At 47.5% G+C, this 23,592-nt stretch overlaps 1 protein-coding gene and 1 pseudogene across 1 annotated transcript; one reads left to right on the top strand and one right to left on the bottom strand.

Moving 5' to 3' along the window:
- The first annotated feature begins 1,822 nt into the window (after positions 1 to 1,822).
- LOC135909037 (phosphate-regulating neutral endopeptidase PHEX-like) lies at positions 1,823 to 23,349 on the top strand. Its single transcript, XM_065440892.2, has 3 exons — positions 1,823 to 2,660; positions 17,679 to 19,399; positions 22,351 to 23,349. The coding sequence occupies exons 1-3, from the start codon at positions 1,890 to 1,892 to the stop codon at positions 22,742 to 22,744; spliced, it is 2,886 nt and encodes a 961-aa protein (XP_065296964.1). The 5' UTR covers positions 1,823 to 1,889; the 3' UTR covers positions 22,745 to 23,349.
- LOC135909034 (uncharacterized) lies at positions 9,392 to 16,674 on the bottom strand (annotated as a pseudogene).
- Positions 23,350 to 23,592: the final 243 nt, after the last annotated feature.

The following is a 23,592-nucleotide window of genomic DNA, read 5'->3' as shown; positions in this document are numbered from 1 at the left end:
TCTGACTGGGTGTTGTGCCCATGGCCTCTTGAGAGGCACTGGACACGTGCTCTTGCGAGCGGTGTGTTTTCCGTCAAAGCCTTGTCTCGGAAGACAAGGCCTTGGAGCCCACCATGCATCCTGGTGGTTGATCGGCTTGTCTTTACCTCTGAGCTGGGCTGAATGGGGCCAGCATTAAAAGAGGCCTCCACTGTGGTGAAATTCGGAAGAGGCAGGGCAGCCTTCGCTGCTCCCACCTTGGGGGCGGGTGGAATGGCCGCACGCTCGTTACGCGTGGTGCTGGCGTCCGCCAAGTGCCGTTGTGGTACTGCCCCCCGACGTACCACTTGGGCGAAAGATGCGCTCTGTGCAAATGTTGGTGAGTTGCGTGCTCTATACGTGCGGTACTCTATACGTGCTTTCATTTCGCGATGTACTGGTTGGCGCGGACTATATGTCTCCTGCTATTCCTTGCGGCGCCGCGCGCGGCCGCGTAGCTACCATATGACGTCATAACAGCTGCAAAAGCGGAGGCTCAACTCGTGCGCTCGCTTCCGGCCGCGTAGCTACATAGCCGGGTCTCAGCTCACGCGCTCGCCTGCATGAGTTGTTTCTTCATCTAGCCGAACCAAATATAGCCAAGCAACAGCAGTTCACCAGGCTAAACAGTGGTTCAACAACTAAAATAAAGGCTAGTATGCTTCGCACCCTTGGCATAACCTTAGCTAAGCCACAGCCATTTTTTTCTCGCACTTTCGCCATACTCTTCTCCTCCGCTTTTCATCTTAAAGTTCCGCTGCACCCGCCTTCTCCGCTTTCGTCTTCGCGCTCTATTTGCTTCCGCCATCTTTTATCCGCCGCTGCGTTCGTTCTTTCATCCTTCTATGTGCTCGTTCGCTCGGTTACGCCGATGCTCCCCGCAGGAACGGACGCCTAAGCGCTGCGCCCTAAGAGAGAGTGAAAGAGAAAGATCATAGGCACATAACGAACACGTAAATGAAATTAATTATGGGGGTTTCTATGCCAAAAATAAGATTTTAATATGAGGCAGGCGGTAGTGGGGGACGCCGGATTAATTGTGACCACCGGGGCATATTTAACGTGCCCAAAATGTGCAGGACGCAGGCTTTCAGGCATATAACTCGAATGACTTGCTTGCTTTGTTCCTTTATTATGGCGCAAGCCCACTACAGGTAATTGACCAAGAAGTCGGCGGTTAAACGGGTGGGGGGGAAGAGATAACTTTGGGATGAAGTATATGTGAGGCAACACTTGAAGTTATACAATGAATTAAGCTAGACATACTTAGGTTAAGGGCATTTTTTTACCTGTAGACGTGTGCTTTTTGAAAGGAAAGGAAACTAGAAGCTTATCAGTTTGAATAATTTTAAATAGGAATTTTGTAAACTAATGCATAAGAAATCATTACCCTCGATGTACGTATGTCGACGTTGCTTTCTTTAACGTCGACGATTCGGTGATCCTTTACTTTTTTATTTTGCTGCCGACTAGAAATATAATCTGATAAAGGAACCAGATTTGCCATTTTGCACAAATGCATCTTTGAAAGGACCACTCAAACCATGAAACTTTAGGAGTTCTAAATTCGCTTCGACTAATGGAACAATACATTGGGAAAGTTTTGCATCTGCGATAGAGGTCGTATTAAAGGAAATTAATCATTGTGTTAATGAAAATAAAACTTCCTTTGTTAACAGTCTGGTTTTAAAGGGGCTCCGAAATTATATAGCGCTGAAATCAGTGAGAAATGGCCAGCGAGGTCTCGCGCCATTTGCTCTCGCCACGAGGTAGCACTAGAAGAAGACGAGGGTTCTAGGGCTCGCACCCCAATTTCCTCGGTTTTACTGGATTGAAACGTCTCTGGAGTTCGCCGCGAAAGAACAAGCGATATGATTCCAAACAATGATGCTGCTGACCAGAAGAGCAGCAAGAAGCGACGTCGCTCTCGCAAACATAGCGTCAGTTCCAGTGGAAGTGTGTCGTCTCGCAGCTCGTCGTCCTCGAGCAAGCCCGAAGCAACACGCAGGCATCCCAGCCATACCAGTCTAGAAAAAGATCCGAAAGGCTCCGCGATTGCCGCGCTGGAATCGAACTTGCCGGTAGCCACGACCACCGCCCTTCAACTGGACGAAGTAATTCCCCCACGCAACAAGAGCCCTCTCAAAAGGAGGCTGTCTTTCACCGCCGATTTCCAGCGCAAGTCCTCAGAAGCCAGCGAGCCTCAGCAGCAACTCGCTTCCGCCGACTTTGGTCCGGTAGAACCTCACGTTGTTACTCCCACTGCTCCTACGACGGAGAAGCCTGGAGAGAGCAACCGGCTCCCAGAGCAGAAGGACCAACAGGCGCCCCAACCAGAATGTGAAACCGCCCTGCCAGCTCAGTCTCCGTTGTGCGCCGTCAGCGGTGCGAATACACTCCAGATGCTGTCCGCGACCTCGATCAAGGAGAGGGCCAAGGGCTCTCCGAAGCTCTCGGAAGGACAGCCGGAGCCACAAGATGGACGCAAAGTGAGCCAGTCAAGTCGCAAAGCGAGTTTATCTCACCAGCACGCTTCGTTGTCCTGTGTCCTTCAAGAACTTAACACCATCAACAAAGAATACCTCGAACGCCAGCGAATCAAGTCAGAAGCTCGGAGGACCTCGTACTATGATTCGGATCGCGTGAGTTTCATACTCCTTGTCACTTTTTCACTCTCCTACCCCCCTTCGTGCCGTTCCTCACAGTTTTGTGTCCAACATTTCCGAAGACAATAGTGTAGTGATAAAGAGACGAGAGCAGTTTTGCGTAGGCCTTACCGGTTCAAATGCGTGTGAATAAGCGAAACATTTTTCTCGTATTGACGATGCGGTCAGCATAGTCACCGACAGGCGAACAAAAAACGCGTGGTGCGCCCCGAGAACAGACACGGACGCAGGGAGGAAGCAGGAATGAAGAATGACATTTAATGAAGTGTTGCCTTGCTGAATCATGATGTAATGGCCTTTGTGGTATTCCTTCAATTAAGTGCCTTTCGAATGGCTAGGTAGTGCCCCCGGCCCAGGACTCGCCTTCAGCGGAGAACGCTCTTTGGGGATCGTGGTATTTGTTTGAGCAGTAAATACGGTCTCTGTAATGGTAGCCTCGGTATGTCCGCGCCAACGCTTTCAGTTGTGCTGCTTCCAACATCTCTCAATGCCCAGTGGTTTCGCGTGCGGTTGATCGTCACTTTTTTCGAACACTTCCGTTTTGTCCTCGGTGACCAACGTTCGCAGACCGAATTCGTCCATCCAGTCGTTTCCATCAGTTGGTCGGTGGCAATGTTATTTTAGAAGTTCACGCTGAGTCGTGGTCTTGCTGATCTGGTAATAGTACCTGCTTTCCGTTTCTCCCTTGACAACAGTCCCAACTTGACAACAGTCGACACTAATCTTCCTCTAGACGAGCTCATTGCGATTACATTGAAGCAGTCCAGCTTGTCTGATCGTTCGTGTCGATTGCTGTGGTGGTTGGGGTGAAGGTAAGGTACTTAGCTAATTCTTGTCTAGCCAGCCTTCTGCGCGGAGTCAGTTCTGTCCACCTTGTTTATGATGTTCCACTCCTAACAAGCAGTCACAGCCTACCAATATGGCGGTGTCGCTGTATTCTTCGTCGCAACAGGTGCTATGAACGTTGATGGAATTACGTGGCATTGCATCAATAGTCATCTTGTTAGGACAGGGAATCTGCTGGCTGCAGATCAGAATAACTTCCAGGGCTTCTTATAGCATAGTGGTGGCATTATTGGTACCATGGAAGAGTGAACAATATCGCATAGCCTTATGTGTCTGCCTGCTTTCAGTACTCTTGGCAGGCTGAACGTAGTTGGGTCCTTTCAGCGTGTAAATATATATATATATATATATATATATATATATATATATATATATATATATATATATATATATACACGATTCTTGTTGTTACAAAAATAGGCCCTTCGCCGACGTCGCCGTTGAGTAATTGTTAAGGTACAATTACTACACCTGACGACGTAAACAGTGGTTGCAAGTAGCAGGTCTCTTGCGCGCATTCGCGTGGTACCCCGCTGACGAGGATCTTAGGCCTCGTCGCTCCGTCTCTTTAGCTTGACCCCCTTACAACAGTGCATGTGCTCACGTTGTGGCGTCAGTACCGATATTCAATATCGAAGCAGTCTGCGTCTCATACAGCCACTTTAAATGAATATTTTCTCTCTGCGCGTAGATGGTGGCAACAATGCACACACGGTGTCCTCCGATGATCCCACAAGTAGCGAAGTAAATTCGACATCAAAGCAACAAAATTTATAAAGAATATTTCGATGGTTTTTATGAGCAGTAGAAAAAGATTTAAAAATGTAGCTAGTTTGAAAGGTCGTTTCCTTGCATTCTAGAAGCTCGCTGTTGCATTGTTGCAAGAATGACTCGCATGAACAATTTCTTGGAGAGCGGGTAAATGTCCACCAGAACGGGCATGCTAATCCAAACAGTTACATTGTTCCTCTTTCGTTATTGCAAACTTATTTAAGGGCATTCGAAATGTTAAGTATAATCTGCCATCTTTGCAGCAACGCGCTAGGCGACATCTTGTCTAAGACGCGGCAAAATGAAACAGCTCGCTCGACAGCCCAATTTCACGCATAGCTACTTCTTTCACCCTTGTTCTGTGCTGTCCTCTTCCTGTGGTTCGCTGTTGTGTGCGAAGCAAGAGGGTTTTGGTAACGCATGCAACAAGCCAGTCTTGCTTTCTATTTGTTAGTACTGACGGGAGGAGGGCAATTACCAGGATAAAATCATCGCATGAAATATAATCCGCATGCTGATCAGTGGCCTACGCTCACGGCATTTTCCATTTTGTTCCAGCGTGCCCATTTGTTTGAAGCGCCATGTATAAAAGACCCTCAGAACCCCTCTTCACCTACATCACCCCCCCCCCCCCCCCAGTGGAACAGTTTTTTTATATCTGTGCCTTTTCTTTTATCCCCATCAGCTTCGTTTAAAATTAACGCTGAAAGGCAACGCACCCTTCCGTGCAACCATTTTTCTAATTTTTATGCCAAACAGTGCTGTTCTACATACAACGCAGGTAGTGCTATTAAAGTGTTTGGACGATTTTGGCTGTTCGAAAAAAATTGCTAAAAAACTGAAAAACTCCTCACGGGTTAGTGCGGCACATTTTGCTTTAAATATTTTCCAGACAATAGTAAAATCAAGGTAACTTCTGGGAAGAGAGCGCGCCTTTAGCGAAATTTTAATTTTTACTCGTATCAAAAAACAGAAGGAAATCGCATTGACTAACAGTGATTAACACAAGTGCGCAGGGGTGTCATTTATTGAAGCCATTTATTCACTGAAAGAATCTGGGCAGCTCAGCATAGTCCATCAAATCATGTTTGGTCACGCTAGAGACAAAAAAGGAAGAGCGGGTATCACGTTCGGTGCACATGGCCTAAACTATCTTCCCAGCTGCTCACCGACGGCGTAGACAGACAAGGATCGCGCGGTCTATTCTCAAGCCGTCGCATTTTCACCACTCAGCACGCTGGTGAATCGCATGTGTGTTCCTTTTCCGTATTTCAATTTGGCATTTTATTAGTGCTCGTCTCTTCCTTTTTCACCTCTGGTACCGAGCCGCTGCTCTGCACAGTTTTGCTAACCGCGTGTTTCTATGCTTGCTCATGTTATTGCGCTGTGCTTGAAGCCAGAGTGGCTGTAAGCAGCTAAATCTGCAATACTTGCGAACGCCTGCAGCACAAAGGCAGTGTAACGGAACGCGAGTGGGAGAGAACCCGCGCAAAGTCATTTCTCCCGAAGCACTGACACATGAGAAATAACAGCGCGCGGAACAAGTAAACTCTCGACGCTCAACTTGCTGATCACACTTGCCCTGCATTTTCGCGGCATTATGCATGTACGACCTCACTCAAACAGTTTCGGGTCAGAGCATCCAGAGTTCATGCATGGCGCTTTGTACATGAAGTTTTATAAGCTCCGAACAACAGCACTATACTGCTGGAGCTTCGATTTTTCACGCGAGACGCGTTTTGTTGCCGACGCAAAATATCTGGGGGCTTGGAATGCAATGCAATGTTATTATTGGCGCGACTGCGGGGAGGGGGTGGGGCTCCAGAGCCCGAGCCCTCTCCGAAGTTTCCCCGAGGACAGGGGCGCAGAGCCCTCACCCCCCCCCCTTCCCCGGCGATGCCGACACCTGCCCCACGCCCCCATGAAGTGTCATGACAGGGGTTCTGTTACCCACATAATTTGACGTTTCTTTTGAGTTGCCTTTTGAGTTTTCACTTAATGTTTTATTCCGTTTAAAAACCTACTGCATCATTGTCGGTGCGGACGTTCACAGGCTTTAAACCATATATTCGCTTCGTTTCTGTGAATCCTACCAATAAGATGACAAGCGCATTAGAAGCACCAGCGGCGGCTACCTCATCCGTGCTTTATATCTTCATGTAGTTTTTTCTTAATGGAGAGTGTGAGCACCATGCACAAACACCATATCTTTAAATACATACAAAGGAAAAAAATTGTTATATTATTTCAAGAAAAGCTGTAGCCACCTAACAATTATTTCTAATGGCATGGATTGTCTATGCATAGACAACTAATATGTTGCCGTTTGCTTACCTCGCGTCAAATTATTTTGTACTCTTTTTCTCATCCTGAAAGAAACCTGCAGATTTCACTGACCCCTTCACCAGAGCATTTTATCAATGCCGTATGAAATGCACTTGAATGATACGTGCCTCAGTATTGCTTTTCCTTCCATAGACAATGCTAATCACTCGTTAAATAAATATACTTCAAATAATTAACATTTATGAAAGATGGAAACGACGCCACTTTCATGAAAAGGTCATAAATACATATATAATTCCATCCGAAACCGAAATGAGGCCAAACCGGATCCACTGCGCAGCAGCGCTTATACCCGGACTCGCAGGAAAAAAAAAACAGAGAGACTGCAGTTGCGCCGCGAAGGCGACGTAGTATTAGTGATAGCGAAGTATAAAACAATTACCGGAAGGAAAATTATTACCGTGTAAATTCGTGTAAGGGCCGCACCCATGTAAGAGCCCCAGCACCAACTGGACCTTCAATTTATTATATATATATATATATATATATATATATATATATATATATATATATATATATATATATATATATATATATGCTTGTTTAATCCAACCGAGCAGCAATCGCGTTCGGTGCGCTGGTTCCGCTCACGCTCAAGATCGTATTTTCGCACACATTGCACTTACGGGCGTCGCTACTAGATGGCGGGAGAAGGCGATCACGTAAGTGCATGGCGAATTTCATGCATGTAGTTAGAAAAATTAGATCATATGGCTGGTCACATGTAAGGCTCGTCAAAATCGCGACAGAATACTGCAGTCCTTGCACGAGCCTGTCTATATGTTAATTCTATCGGCCATATATTTTGTAGGTAACATTCATTGAATTAATAAAATAACAAGCCTAGCCTAATGCACGGTCCAAGAAAACCTGTAAATATCGCACTGGATGACCACGTGCACTGTCACAACGCCGGCATTATGAAGAAGGCCGCCAGCGGGGGCGAAAGCTTCGTGCAGCGGCGCGATTCACCTTGCGACTCCGCAGATTAGATTGATCATCATCATCTGTCTACCTTTATGTCCACTACAACACAGCCTCTATCAACGATATCTCCAATTACCACTTTCTCTTGGACTACGCAATCTGCAACACTAGGGGCGCAGTAAGACAGCCCGGCAAGGAAGAGAGCGCGCATGAAGCTGGCAGCCATCCCAGCGTGGCCTGAACCACTGCACCCGCCAATGATTACCGACAATTAGACACGACACGCGGGCTGCGTAAGGGTTAGCTGCGCACAGTCGTTCGCAGCTACGCCTCTCCTTCCCAAACGCTGGTTTGATCACGTGACCTCCAACAAAGGCAAACATTCAGTGCGTGGGAAGATAATGCCCATCAAGCCGCCATCCTTTTCAGCTCACTATTACGTGCTTATTCCGGCACCCACAGTCGCTCATTCAAATGGCTTTTGTACTTTATAAGGTGTAGGGACGTCGACAGATAAAACGAGAAATATAAAACACGCGTCCAGCTCGCTTCAACGGCGGCTGCGGACGACGCAGTATCCACCGGCTAAAAACACGCCTGAGCGCCAACCTCAGAGCCAACTGTGGGCATGTCGCTGGTCGGCACTTGACCATTACCCACTGACGTTGAGAAGGAAGCGTATTTCCCACCGTATATCAACACCAACGGAAGCATAACACGAGGCGCGCGGGGAGAGAGCACACGCGGAAGTGCCACCCATCTCGGATTACAAGCTTCAACGCGGCGAAGAAAATAAAGCGCGCGGCCCGCGTATGTAGCCCTCCTCAGAAGCAGGGACAGTCAAGCGCGGTCACTAAACACTAGAAGACGCGCGCTCTCACAGACTGATTGGGCATAACCGATTAATTTGGACAATCGTTCGCTCTCGTTTTAATGGAGCGATGCGTCTTCATGAAAGTTGCGTGGCGTTAAGCCATGATAAAAGAAACAAGTTGGGAGCTATCGCATAGATCTGACCCGTTCTGTACCAGAGCTCCCGTTTTGCGGAGCGCTTCTTCTACAGCAAGGCGTTCATGAGGTATTCAGTTGGCAAAAGTTATCAGGCGCTAATACAAGGCAAGGACGCAGTGAGTAGAGCTTCAGGCAATAGAGGCAAGCTTCAAGCAAACCATGGTCGCTTATAAAAACGCAAAAAGTAAATGCACAGGAATATAAATGGGGTACATAACAGCGAAAGCAAGGTGAGGCCTTCTGCGTATGAAAAAAACGCTTCGTTGCGCTATTTAAAGGTATATATCTTATGCTGTACATTTCCCTTATGAATTTTATTCATCATATATGCTTTATCAGCTGCTCAATAAAGTTTATCAGCTGCTCAATAACGTAGTCCACGCTATTCCTACTTGCATTCGTGTCCTTCCGCACTTTTCGGATCTCGCTGTTTCAGCATTTACTCAGTGATGTGCTAATATGCTTGTTTATTCGTGTGCCTGATAATCTATTATCAAATAATCCTTTATTCCTCCACCGGGAAATAAATTAAGCCAATTGCGAAAGGCATGCTGTAATTAACCTTCGCTTTGCGGAGTCGCATTGATTTGTGCTAGTAATTGTAGTTATGAGTTGTGTTCAGAAATTATTGTATGTTGTGTAAGTTTTAGAAATGTTGCGGTTTATCTGCTCATATAACCTTCCGTCAGTAAAATATTTATTGATTCCATCGATGTGTATTAACACTTTTAGAAGACTTTACATGGCTTTTACCAATGATGTGTATTTGTCGACCTTGTATGCACAAAACACATATATATTCCTCATTAAAGGGATACCGACAGAAAATCTGAAAATTTTACGAAAATGCTGAAAATGAGTCCTTAGTGTGCGAGTAGAGCGTGAACAAATGGCCACTTAGCTCATTTTTCAGCGGATGGATTTATTTTTGGCGTTTTTGTGAGCGCGCGCAACGCCGCCCGGCCCACGCGAGTCGGAAGGCGTGACGTCACGAAACCCGCGTCGGATAGCCAGCCGGCCTGCCGCGGTCATTCAAGGCGCGCCGCCGGCGTCATCGCGAGCATGGATACGAGTTCAGGCGCCTCTACCAGCGATGAGTGTATCTCTGAAGACGAGGACCGTTCCAGCTTGGCAAAACATATAATCGCTTACGAGCCTTCCGCGTCAAGCGACGAAGAGGAGCAGGTCGCCGTAGACGTGCCGGTCAGGCAGCCCGGGCCAGCAACATGGTAAGCCTTTTTTCTAGTAAATTAACGTGCAGCGGCTGCAGTTTGGAAAGTAATGTTACGTAGGATGTAAAGCGCCTAGTTTCGTGTCCTACGCGAGGCAGAGTGGCAGCTATTATCGCTGAATCGTAGAGCATCGTAGCTCGTCGCTTTGTGCTTACCTACGCGGTGGGCTTTCGACCGCTACGCAGTTCGTTTTTGCGTGACGAGACACAGCATGTGTGGAATTTTCCAGCTGTTTCATAGCCCTGTGTTTACGGCTACTGTCACATTCACGCCATTAGAAGCCATTTACTGGTCGAACTCGTTGAGATGAGCGGCTGCGCTAGGGACCCGTCAACCAGATCACTTAGCTACACCGCTTCTGTGGCCATAGAGAAAGAAAAACCTTTGGCTGTAACATTTACTAGGGAAATGCTGCGCGAACAATCAAGTCATGAAATCCGAGGCTTGATCATGCAGAGACCTATGAAAACCCGTCATTTTTTGCTTCAAGTTGAAAAGGAACGGGTGAAAAAGCAATGTAGATAAATGTGCTGTGCATTTTAAATTACTAAACACGCATGCTATTGTCTGGCGTTCATTCACTCGCTTTTTAGAGCGCAGCTCTTTGGCGTCCGTTCCTGGGTTTCGCGTCGTCGTCGGCGTTGTCGTCGGCCTCGTAACCAGCTCCACCCCCCTTTCATCCCCCCAGCGCTAGCAGCGACCGAATGATACCGCTGGATGCCGCTGATGCCGCTAGAGACAGCTAGAGAGTCAAGATAACGTGACTGCATAGAACACCGTCGCCGCCATGCAGAAAGAGGAGGAAAGGGTCCCCCCCCCCCTGTTCTTGTGTGGCGGATAGGGTGCTCTTCAGTTGCCGACGCGCCGGTTATTTCACGTAGGCCCCGGCACGTCGACGAATACGTGACCACCTTCCCACGGCTAGACCTGGTTCTTAGCGCTGCGGAAGCGAGGGTATCATATTGTTTGTGTCGGCATCGGCGGCGTTGTCCCTGAAACCAACTCCGCAGCTGGGGTTGACTCACTATCGGCGTCAGCGGCATCAGTCAGTCGCTGCTATCTCTTCCCTCCTCCCTTTATCGTGTTGTCCGCTTGCTGCGCGCGCTTCTGCCCCCATCGTTTGCCGCTGGGTGTACACGCCGCCCCCCTCCCCCCTCTTCCTGCGAGTCTCCGGTTGTCAAAGCGCCGGCTCGAACTTAATTCCTTTCTTCGCTCCTCCTCCAATGCAACCCGTGTGCGGTGGCAATCAGAGAGCCAGATCGGTGGCGGCGGATCTGTATATGTGCACCGCCCGAGCCGAAATTGCCGCTGCCGTTCGCCCTGTGCGGTAGCAATCAGAGAGCCAGATCGGTGGCGGCGGATCTGTATATGTGCACCGCCCGAGCCGAAATTGCCGCTGCCGTTCGCCACTGCGAAATTATCTGCCAGTTCTTTCTGAGCCATGAGCGAGACGACCGATGGAAGTCCTCCGTCTGCTGCTGCTGCTGCTGCTGCTGCTGCTGCTGCTGCTGCTGCTGCTAAACGAGCTGCCAGAGCAGAGGCCCAGCGCCGTCGCCGTCAGAATCCAGAGGTGCGTGCCGCCGAAGCAGAAGCTTACCGTAACCGCCGTCGAGATGATCCAGGAGTACGCGTCGCCGAAGCAGAGGCTAAACGCCGCCGCCGAGAAGACCCTGCCGTTCGCGCCGCCGAAGCGGAGGCTCATCGCCGCCGTCGAGAGCAACCAGCAGTAAGCGAGGCTGAAGCAGAAGCTCATCGCCGCCGCCGAGAAGACCCTGCAGTTCGCGCCGCCGAAGCGGAGGCTCATCGCCGCCGTCGAGAGCAACCAGCAGTAAGCGAGGCTGAAGCAGAAGCTCATCGCCGCCGCCGAGAAGACCCTGCCGTTCGCACCGCCGAAGCGGAGGCTCATCGCCGCCGTCGAGAGCAACCAGCAGTAAGCGAGGCTGAAGCAGAAGCTCATCGCCGTCGCAGAGAAGACTCTACCGTTCGCGCGGCCGAGGCCGAGGCCAAACGCAAACAAAGGCTCGCATTTGCTGCGCTCAAATTTTGCATTAGGAAGTAACGTAATCGTCGGTAATTTTTTTGTATATTTTATAAACTAAAACGGCGCTCATATGCTTTCATTCCATATTAGACACAGCGAAAGTGTACATAACATTACTATTTTGTTTTGTGACAATAACATGCATCCACAGGATGAACAATTTCTGTCACAACCCGAGAATATTTGTTCTTGCACAGCAATTGATAGGGTAATTTTCCTTCTTTCAACAGGTGCTCCTGCGGTCACCGCTGCGGCGACATGCCTACGGAAAAAGAAAGGGTCTGTTGTACAGAGCAGCAAAAGGTGGCAAACGCCGCTGAAACCTACGAATGCATCACGAAGCACCCGCTTTTTCAATTGTATTGCCTGAATAGGCACATACTCGACCTGGAATACCTCAAGTTGAAGCATTACTGCCCATACTACCTTGGACAACGCACCTTGAATGAGTAAGTACAATAAGAAATCAGTAATCAGGCGAGAAAAAAAAATCCTGAAGCCCTGTTACCGCTGCATATATTTCGTGCTATTGCTGCATAGCATGAACGAGACAGAGGGAATGAATCGAGGGCTCGTTTTATTTGTTAGATGAATTCAAACGAACAGTGCATGGCATGCAATAGAAAAACACGAAGTGATTTTTTTAATCTATATTGTTGTGTGTGTGTTTCTTTTTTTGCAGGCAATACCGATACACTGCCTACCGACAGTTTGTTTGGTGGGTGTACAGGCGACTTGGTCAAGGTAACCGGGTCGTTTTGCCAAGCTGTGCTGTCCACAGAATCAGGAAAGAGTTCCCTACGCCAGGAGGGCATTACACTGGCTACCTGGTCGCATGATTGCAGTTTCTCCTGAATAAACACCCAGAGTTTTCTTCTCAGAATGACGTGTCTTGTTCAGTGAACTACTGCAGTCAGTAACACGAGACAGGGAAATAAGTGGTTACACAAGAAGCTTCAGTTCCAGATGCAACATGAAAGGAAAGTAGCCTTACGTTGGTAAAATATTAAAGCGCCTTGTATGTGCTGCCACGAGAGCTTCTTTGTCAGCCCGTTCAAAGTTGCTTGAAAGTGGAGGGGGCACGTTCACACTTGTACGTGCCGATGCCTCCCTGTAGGAGCTCACATTCTGGCACAGGTCCACAGCACACTTCAGCAATTCTTTCACATAGCCTGGAACAAAGCATAGTAAATGGCAATGTGTGTGCAAAAACACACATACCAAGTACCGTATGCGCAAGATTCTTTCACTGGTGCGACAACGGCAGCCTTTTTTGCCTTCGGGTATTTGACCAGCCACCTCTTTGTCCCATTGTCAGTGGTTGCTTGCTGCCTTGCACTATTTTCATTATAGTGAAGTGCGGCAAGGCGTGTTCTGAAAGAAAACAGGACCATATCCGTTTACATCACAACAGTCCACCTAAACAGCTTAGGCACAAAGTATGTTTTACCTTGCTACCATGCTGAATACCCAAAATGGGTATTTTTCGGTGCGAACTGAGTGATGCTGCTGTGAAAGCATTCAACAGCAAATGTTTGTGCACTCGTGGATAGTCGAGGAATGTCTCTGAGCAAAGCCTTGTTTAGGACGATGGCTTTCAGTTTTTGGTGCGCTGGTGATCCTAAAAGAATTCATTGGAAATAATGCAAAAATACTGAAAAAACAAAATTTCAAAGCCACATACCTTCTTCCAACCACTTCTTCTTAGGCAATGGTTCATGCTCGCACCTCGCATAAAGGCTCTCATCATGTACATGAATGTCAACGACATGACGGACAAGGGAGCACCACTTGGCAAGAATTAGCTCAGGTTGCGAACGGCTTGAAAGGGCGCACCAATACAGGTGGTTGATGACAGCAGGAATCCATAGAGTCAGCTCCTGAAACTTCTTGAGCTTCGCTGCTGCTGTCAGCTTCTTCTTGAGCACTGTACAAAAATAGAGATAACCAGATGCATCATGAATAAAAATTTGAGAGCCCAGATATCTTACTGGTACTTGTGCTTCTAAAAAATTTATTAATACAGAACCTACTCTTGGCAACGTGCCAGCAATCAAAGCTGTGCTCTATGCAGGTCTCCTTTGATGTAAATGCTTTTATCTGAGAATGACGGTCAGTCACAAGAGTTGAAATCTCGAGGCCATTAGCCTCGCATATTTGCAGTGTCCTCTTGAGTCCTTCAAGCTCCATATGGTTGCTTCCCTTGGTTTCATTTGACTGCAACATAAGCATCATTAAACCAAGCACATGTGCGTGTGGTCACGAATGCTTGCAGGTTTCTTGGGAAACAACAGTGCTGTCTTATTGACAGCGCTGTTGTTTCTCAAAGGTTGTGTACAACCAACTAGCCTACCCATTACCTCCTAAGCAAGCTTGCAGATTTTCCTATAGCACTCTCTCGTGCAACAATAATAACTACCTGGAGAGTTTCGATGTGCAACACCTTGTTCTGCTCTATATCCAGAATAGAGTATGTGCCATACTTGGCAGAATGTCCAGGGGAATCTGCCCTACCATCCCCAGCAACCTGGAGTGGACGGCCAATGGCTTCATCAAAAAGCACATTTTGGTGGTGTGTCCAGACCTTGAAGTAGTGAACGTGTACGGCTCATGAATCTATATGCATACACTGTAAGGTTGGTTACATGACCTAACCAATTTGATGAGCCTACGCACCTTGCTGACTGCAGGAATGACGAATGCATTTTGGACTCTGAAGTGTGTTTTGTCACTGCTGCAGGCAACACCCACACTCCTTAGTGCCCTAAAAAACTTTGAAGCTTTGCAGCCTGAAAAAAATACTGCCGCAGAAAGAAGCAAGCTACCAGCTGCCTTCCAATTAATTATTGGCTGTGTTGCCCATGTAGAGAAATGATGGTTTATGCACATGCGTGTCACCTGCAATAATATGCCTTTCACAGTTTTGTCAATGGCTCTGCATGGATGTGAACACAGAGGGCAGACCGAGAGCAGTTCATCCAGGCTAGACTCGAAAACAATGAACTTCCTCTCTTCATAAGGAGGCACCGCTGTGTTAACAGTACTGTCTCTGAAAAAAGAAAAAGATCTGTTTGAGCACTGCACAATATTATATGTTGGTCTAATACATACTTATCCAAACTGACATCAGAGAGTACATAGGAAGGATCATATTGATTTCGGTTTTCATTTTCATCCATTTCGTCTTCAGATGCATCCGTCCATTCTGGCAATGGTGTCGAAGACCGTGGTGGCATAAAGGAGCTAGTTGAAATACTACATTTGTCTCCGTGAATGTTAACCTGTGTTGCTAGAAAAAAAATAGCATAAGCGAAAATATAATTTAGCAGCAACAGTAGAACTGCTCCGATATGCTATTTTCAACAAAACGCCAGGAACAACACGGATACAGAAAAAACAGACACGGAGGTGCACTCATCTGTGTCCAGGTTGTTCCTAGTGCGGTGGAAAACGACATACCTGCACCACCTGGCTCAATGTGCCAAAAGAACTTTAGGTGCGTTGATTAGTAATGACAGTGCAATGATTTTATGCTAGCTGGTAGCTGTTACGTATATATGCTATGCATAGCGAGGCTAGTTACAAAAGAGCAGTCACATAAGGATGCACATTGGTTCCCCTGATACACCTACCCCAGTCTCTACAGATCAATGATGTCTGAACAGCTGCATCAGCCTGAAGTGGTTTTGCTGTAATTTGTCTTTCATTGGCGGCGTGAGGTTCTGCTGCAAATTGCTGGAGAAGTGCTGCAGAGCATTTCTCCTGATGTGCCTCACACTCACTGTTCTGCCTGCTATTTGTACATGCCTCTGCACTGCGTTCACAGGAAGCTGAAAGAGATGGAAACAGTTGACAAAACTATTTAATGAACACATACCAAAGCATAAAATTTTATCAACATGACCTGAAGATTTTTACATGCATTTTTGTTTTCTTCCCTCTACACCCACGCAAAGAAAATCCATTGACAAATATGAAATACGTTTGTTATTCGTGAATTATGAAATGTACCTGCTTGGGTGACTTCTTCAAACGGAACATGATCAATTGGAGGTGTATGCATTTCGCGAGCATCACACTGTGGTCCTTGGATGTGAACTGCTTCTGTGTGGCAGGCTTTTTCTGTGGTAGGTTGTTCTTGCGATATTTGATCAATGATCTGCAATATAGGAATACGAGAGTGCACATGAAAACGGGGCACCAAACACGTAGGTAGAATGTACAGGTGACGAAATTGTGTATTCAGTCATGCACGCATAGTTATTTATGCCGTCGTCGTGAGCAACTACACAGGAAGGCGGCAAATCAACGAAAACGGTACCAACCTCTTTTCGTCTCCTCTTTTCAAACGCGCCGCTGATCCTTCCTGCCTTGCGTTTTCGTGAGAAGACCGAGGGCACAGCGTCAGGCTTTAAGCGTTGCCCTTTGAGCGGCATGCCGAGGCTTTTCAGCACAGCCGGGCTTGTCGCATAATCATCGTCGACGAAGTGGTCCGCGCAAATGAAGTCATTTTTTAGAGGTTTCCAGGCTGGGCGTGATGGCTGACAGGCACGTATCCAAAGTTTACGCACCTTCTCGTCTCTGGGAAACGTGTGTGACGGCGAGTCACGACCGACGACGCTGTTATAACAGCCTTGGGCGCAGCAGTGTCTGGGCATTTCCTTCCACCGCGACGAATGCGTCGATACCAATCGACAACCGTGGGAACACACGTGTAACGCACTACCTGCGTGGAGCGCCGACGGGGATAACGTTTCAGATGGACCACGTGCGAAGATCGCCGATAGCGGTAAACAAACGCGGCAAGCGACCGACACTCCGGAAAGACTGCGACGGCTTTGGCTGGCCTTGGCCGCGCGCGCGCGCGCGCGAGGGTTTGATGACGTCAAATTTAAGCTTCTGCCGGCGGCCGCTTGGATGCAAGGCGCAACAGAAAATTGCAAAAGAAAGATGTTTCTCGTTCTTTTTTTCGAAGCAGCTTGTTGTAATCGTCATTTTCAAGAGATAAACTTTTCTTCTCACGCATAAAATCACCCGCCAACTTTTGTGTCCGTATCCCTTTAAGTGCATTCACTTGTCGATTGCCTCATCCGGGAGACTTAGGCTGTGAAATTAAACTGCCTCTTTCAATTAGGTCTCGTAATGACTCAGTAACGCTGGAACTTGAGTTACTAATTCTGCGAGGTCACACGTTCTTCAATTGCGTACGTGATTAAAGGTTATATATATATATATATATATATATATATATATATATATATATATATATATATATATATATATATATATTTGCACAACGTAGAGCGGAGGGTCCGAAAAGCTGGTCGGGCCCCGGCTCCTACCCCCCCGCCGCCCTGGGCAAATGAAAGCTTTCCGGCTATAGTTGTCACACAGGCATTAGTCAGAAATTCGGGAGCGTAGGCAAACTTCTTCCGAGTAATTAGCTAGATCTTAACAGCGCACGTCACCGTGGAAACCGACTCTACGAAAGCTTTGGTTGCAGAGCACCACGCCACCCAAGGCAGTCTGGACGAATATCTTAGGCTGCAAGAACAGCGGCCGTAGCTTCGTTGATTGGTGGGAGCGCAGCGAAGTCCCCTTTGCCCGATTCGCTGGACGATGAAGGTGAACAATACATTTTAGAGTTCTGAATAGCCACACCGCGACGATCGCCGATCCGCACAACATAAAGGCAATTCGCAACTACGTCACCGAGAAGATGGTGGACGTCGCCATTGTAGGCAGATCACTCTGCATTTTGAATAAAGTTTTTAGCCGAAATGTGCCTAAATGCTTCTTTATTTTTATATTTTCTTGCAGGTTCCACGCAGCTCTCAGGTTGTCCTAACTGCAACATGTGTGTCAATCAAGGTGCAGCACGTCACCCATATGATCGTACTCATGCTGATCGCGACGGCCGTGGCAATCGTCGTTGTGTTTCTGTCCGCACGAGGCGCCAAATCACCACCATCGCCATCGTTCTGCAAGACTGAGGACTGCCTCGTCCACTCGTCGCGCCTCTCTAACGGACAAAACCGCCACCTCGATTCATGCCACAACTTTAGCGCCTACGTCTGCTCCGCTTGGACGCCTTGGAAAGGCTACCTAGAGTACTCTATCTCGGCCATGGATGACGTAAGGAAATCGTGGTTTCCACATTTCAACAGCGTATTCAGTGAAGGGACGAAAACAATTAGTGCGGGCCGCAAACCATTGGCCATGTACGAGTCCTGTATGGGCAACCGATCACAGTACGGCTCGAACTTGGACATCTTCTGGAAGTTCCTGAACGAATGTAGACTGTCCTGGCCAGAGAAACCCACGCCAAGTGACACCAGCGCCCTCGACGTACTGATGACGCTAGCATTCAAGTGGCAGGTCCCGTTATTCTTCCAAGTGCGCGCTACGCGCTTGTCCTCACCGAATTGGCGGTTCATATTAAAGCCCAGTTCCCTCATACCAATTTTGTATAAGCAGCATCTCACAGTCAAAAGCACCGACGGATACGCGAAATACTGGGCCACGTTTTTCTACATCCTTAACCGAAACTTCACTAAGTATGGGGTCGACACGAAGTTTATCAACAGGGCTATGGTTATGGAAGGTGACGTCTTCAGTAAACTGCTGAACACTAGGCGTCTTCAGGTAATCGAACCAGCTCTGGTGCGAATCGCTCGAATCGGACTTCTCACTCCGCCGCTGGCCTACGAGCTGTGGCTACGTGCCTTCAGGCAGACCGAGCTTGAGCCTGAGGTGAAGCCCAACGACCAGGTTTTCATAGGCGACGTAGAGTTCTTCCGGACTATGGCGACCGTGATGTCATCGAACAGAAGAACCGAGCTGCTGTCCCTGATCGCCTGGTCATGCGTGCAGCTGTTTGCTGCGGCAGCGGATATCCAGCTGCTTGAGAATCGGTATGACCAGGGCATCACCACATATCGGCCGTACTTCTGCGAGCGATTCGTCGAGGCCGCCTATCGGCTCCTGGTGATTGCGCTCAGCTCCGTGTCGCGCTTCACGCCAGCACAGCGCGCCGCCGTCAAAGCCGGCTTCGATAGCTTGGTGTCGGCGGCTGCGGAGGCGGCCAACGCAACGCAATGGCTGGACGTTGAGAGCCGGAAGCTTGCGGTCGAGAAGCTGCGTTCGACGCGACTAAAGCTGTGGCCCCCCGAGCGCTTCCTCGAAAACGACGTGCTCGAGCGCATGTACAGCGATTTTCCCAGCACTGAACTTTCGTTTGCCGAGTACTGGGCGAAGACGAGCCGCGGCGCTGCTAAGATGCATGACCCGCACGCTGACATCGACGTCTTCAGCTTCGCGGTCAACTACGCACTGCCGTACGTGCTCTATGACCCCTCCAGCGGCGACGTCAAAGTGGCCGTGGGCGCCATTGCTCCGCCCCTGTACTACCCTGGCAGGACCGAGGCCATGTTCTACGGGGCTCTGGGCTTTTCCATGGCACTCAATCTGGTCGCGTCCGTAGACAGACAGGGACTGCGGTGGCACCCGAACGGCACATTCGGCCACTTCTTTTTCTCCGGGTAAGCTTCCCGTTATTGATGCGGAAATAGGTATTCTGGTATTCCTTTTCTTTATTCGTGTTAGGCCTAAAGAACACCTTGCATGTTTAGGGATTGATGCGTTGAGTCATTAATTTGGTTAAAATACCCCATGGCAGCACTAGGACTATAAAAGACGCCGTTCAGGAGCGCTTCGAATCGACTTTGAGCTCCTGGGTGTCTTTAATGGGCGCGTAAATATACAGGGTTTCATTTGAAAAGAAGTCCGTGTTTTTAAATTTCAGATAGGCAAACAGCACAAATGTAACCCATAATCTGAAATACTCAAAAAGGCGTTAATTACTTCTAAGAGAAATCAATACATCTGATTGTACAATTAACATAGCTACGATAATTACCTTTTATTTATAATAATCACAACATATTGTAGCCGGCGATATCGCAAGGCATGTGCACTTTAACGAATTCTCAGTACTAAGCCAGTTTCTGCACATTAATTTTCAAGGTTTCCAACTAGATGCATTGGCGTTCCAGTTACTTCTGTGCTTCAAAAACAGCAATGCTTTAAAAATTAGGGAGCAGCAACAGGGAATTCTTGCCGCAAGTTTGACGGTGCATATGTCGGAACCTGTGCCACCCTCAGAATTCCTTTTATGTCAGCATGCCTTGCATATACATCGTGTCCCACATAACTTGAGCCAACAATTTAAAACTGAAAGGCACGTTGGAAGCGAATTGAAGCGAACGCATACTATTCGAAATAGCCTATAGTAATTCAGGCAATTTTGTTGCTTGCCCTAGAACTCACTAGCAAATTTGTTTTATTAGCCAACTGTTTAGTTATTGGCGGAAAACCCCAAGTATGATAGATAGATTTGGAGAGCACGTTCAGAAACTACCGATCGAGTTGTTTTCTTTACGATACGTCTCCCGTAGTCTTTTCTTCCGGGTTGCAAAGGAAGCCCGCGAAATAGGGAAAAAGCTACGTGACGGAGCACTTGCGCAGTGGTATCGTGCTGCTGTCAAATGTGCGTTCCGCGAACAAGGTCGGCTCCCGTCGGATGACGGCGAAAATGCGTGCTGCTGGCCGAGCGCTGCCGATGAGATAAAGGAACGCCCTGCCGCTTCCTCGTCGTCAGTCACGATGCAGCTGACCTCGTTCACCGATCGCAGTCTCGAGAGCAGCACAATACCACTGAGCAAACGCTCCGTCACGTGCATTTTATTATATTTCGCGGGCTTTCTTTGCAACCCGGAAAAAAGGACTACGTGAGACGTATCGAAAAGGACACAACTCGATCGGCGGTTTCTGAAGGTGCTCTTCGAATCTGCGTATCATACTTAGAGTCCTCGATCAATAATTAATAACTTGGCTAATTAAACATTATCAATTAGTGCCTTATGGGGAAAAGAAAAATATTGTCTGAGTACCTATGGCCTAGGGTGAATAGTATGCTTTCGGTTACATTCAATTCCGACGCGCCTTTCATCTTTAAATTCGTGGCTCAAATTACGTGGCACACCCTTCATACACTCACTACGTACAATTCGTAGATTTCAATATGTACCGTCAAGAAATTAATCAGAACGGTAATTAGCGTAATTACGGTAATTCTTCAAGTAATCGTGTTGATTTCCCGTAGGAGTAATGGACCGCCTCATATTGTGATTTAGGTCAAAGGTTATTATATACTAGTCATGTTTTCGGAGGTTTTAAATGCCGAAACCAGCATCTGAATATAAGGCACGCATTGTGTGGGACTCTGAAATAATATTGACCACCTGTGCTTTTTTAACGTGCGCCAACGGTGGGAACACGGGTATTTTTGCATTTCGTCCCATCAATATGTGGCAGCCTAGGCTGGGATTTCATCCTTATGCTTAGCCACGTAACGCAAAAGTTGGTAAGCAATTATGGCAGGTAGTAATGATTAGAATTGTGCTGTCTTCCACAGGCAACATGTTAAAATTGGCTGCAATTACAAGAAGAAAGCGCCTTGTATATGTGGCGTCCTTGCTTGTTTTTGTTTTTTGCACCATACAGATTTTTTATTTATTCACCCGTGAGAGATAGCGAAATTGTAGTCCTTGAGCTGGATTACTCCAAGAGGCCACTTTTCTCGCACGAGAAATCGAAGTGCCTAATAGTTTAATCGACAGAAGATGAATAGGTAACTTTTAGAACATTTAATCTAATACACACTTTGCAAATTAGGAGTTAGTGAAAAGTAGCTAAATTCTCAAATTGTAGTCGGTGGGTTTGCAAGTCATACCCACACTTTAAGCAAATATTGACGATGGCGCCGTAATATGCGTCGCCACACTTAAGATAAAATTTATTGTTCGGCTTCTATGTTTATTAAAACGACGTTTTATACACTGAAGCACAAACGTAACTGCGACGCCAATGTATTTTATCGCCAACTTCGGGATTTAAGTACTCAAAACTCGTATCACCCTGAAAATTCAGACCACGATGGTCTGAACCGGCTACAGATTAAATGGCAAGACGTACAAATCTTGGTCTGAATTTTCAGGGTGATACGAGTTTTGAGCACCCGCTACAGTTCGTAAATTTCGGCAAGTGTTGTAAAACCTAAGTATTTACGAGAAACCCGATCAGTGAAATTTTTTGGATTAGTCGATCGTGCAATGCGATTTCTCGTGCAAGCAATGTCAACTTCTTTGAGTAATCCACCTCAATGACTACAATTATGCTTTCTACCCGAGGTGAATTTTAACAATATAATTCTGCATAAACTTGAGAAAAACACACCCGGTATAAATGTGCGAGAGCGTTTTTGCATTTCGTCTACAGCAAAATGCCGCAGCCGTGCCCGATAACCATACGCGTGACCTCCTCCTTAGCTGCAGAACGCCCTATAACCACTGCAACATACGCCGTTAACGCCAAAGTATTATTATTTTTTTCTGCCATGTTGTATCGTTTCAATGTCTTCAACCACCTGCAGCTCTTCCGCGAAGGCCTTCGAGGAGAGAGACAGCTGCCTACCAGGGCTTGACGGGCAAGCCGCCAGTGGCGGAGACAACACCCACAGCATAACCGGCGCGAGGGCCAGCATCTTTCCCGAGATCCCCGCTCTCGAGGTTGCCAACGCGGCATACCGCCGCGCAGTCAGCGACAGGGGAGACGAAGCTCTTCAGGGAATCGTGGGGGGCTTTTCGGGAGACCAGGTGTTCTTCATGACGCTATGCTACATGACTTGCACGCGACCCGATGCCGTGGGTCCGCACACAGTGGACTGCAACAAGGCGGTGCGCAGTTCGGAGGCCTTCGCCCGGGCATTTCATTGCCCGCTCGAGTCCCAGATGAACACCATGATGAAGTGCAAATTCTTTGGGTGAGAGTCGGGTACTTCCGATGGACTGCGATACGGCGTTCACGTGACATCGAACGACACACCTTCATATGGCGTGTACACATACAGTTTTGTGCGCAACATCGAAAGCGATGTCGTCGGCAGCCATGTACTACATACGTACTGTATTATTTTGTGTCTGGACTGACGTGACGGCTCTCTCTCTCTCTCTCTCTGAGCATTTAAAAGTAAATACCTATGATATATTCGTTGCAAGGCTTCGTTGTGCTCTAAATTCAGTGTGAAGATCTTAATGAATGAAATTGAGACAAGACGGGTGCCACCTGATCGTAGCTTTAATTTTCTATTTGCAAGTCACGATATGGAACGCTGACGCACTTTTTGAATACTTAAGATATCTATAACGCGATGTCGTTGCCACTTCTCACAATTTACAACGTTGCCACCTCCCTTACCCTTATTCGCCTTTTTTTCTTTGTAAAACCTAGCTGTTGCTGCATCTTTTACTGTACAATATAAATCGCTGATGACACGGCTTCTCATATGGCGCAAATTAAGTAATGATGCACATGTTGCTGCTTCATAGCTAAACCTTCCGGAGGACTGCATACCTGCCCATGCAGAAACGAACTTTGCGGTGAAAGCGTTAATAAAGGAAACGAATAGGTGTGGAGAGTGCTCTGTGTTAGTTACCCTCTTGGCTTAGTTATTCTGTCGCTCACAATACAGAAAATAGAACAAAGCGCTCCCTGCAAGTGACCGCCACTTGTGCATTTCGCAGAGCTACCATCCGAGAATTAACACATTCTGATTCACTCAATCACTGGCTACTATAACGCATTTTTTTTACATTTACCCCATTGATTTGTGGTT

This window comes from Dermacentor albipictus, chromosome 2 (genome assembly GCF_038994185.2).
Source record: "Dermacentor albipictus isolate Rhodes 1998 colony chromosome 2, USDA_Dalb.pri_finalv2, whole genome shotgun sequence".
In the NCBI taxonomy this organism is placed as follows: Eukaryota; Metazoa; Arthropoda; class Arachnida; order Ixodida; family Ixodidae; genus Dermacentor; species Dermacentor albipictus.
Note: the sequence above shows the minus strand (reverse complement) of the source record. Positions and strands in the feature narration are given on the sequence as shown.

What these genes read in the sequence shown, in the direction of transcription:
- LOC135909037 (XM_065440892.2), top strand. Translation starts at nt 1,890, where the DNA reads ATGATTCCAAACAATGATGCTGCTGACCAGAAGAGCAGCAAGAAGCGA. An exon ending in CGTACTATGATTCGGATCGC is followed by an intron (nt 2,661 to 17,678) that starts GTGAGTTTCATA and finishes ATTTTCTTGCAG; the next exon opens with GTTCCACGCAGCTCTCAGGT. An exon ending in GGCCACTTCTTTTTCTCCGG is followed by an intron (nt 19,400 to 22,350) that starts GTAAGCTTCCCG and finishes AACCACCTGCAG; the next exon opens with CTCTTCCGCGAAGGCCTTCG.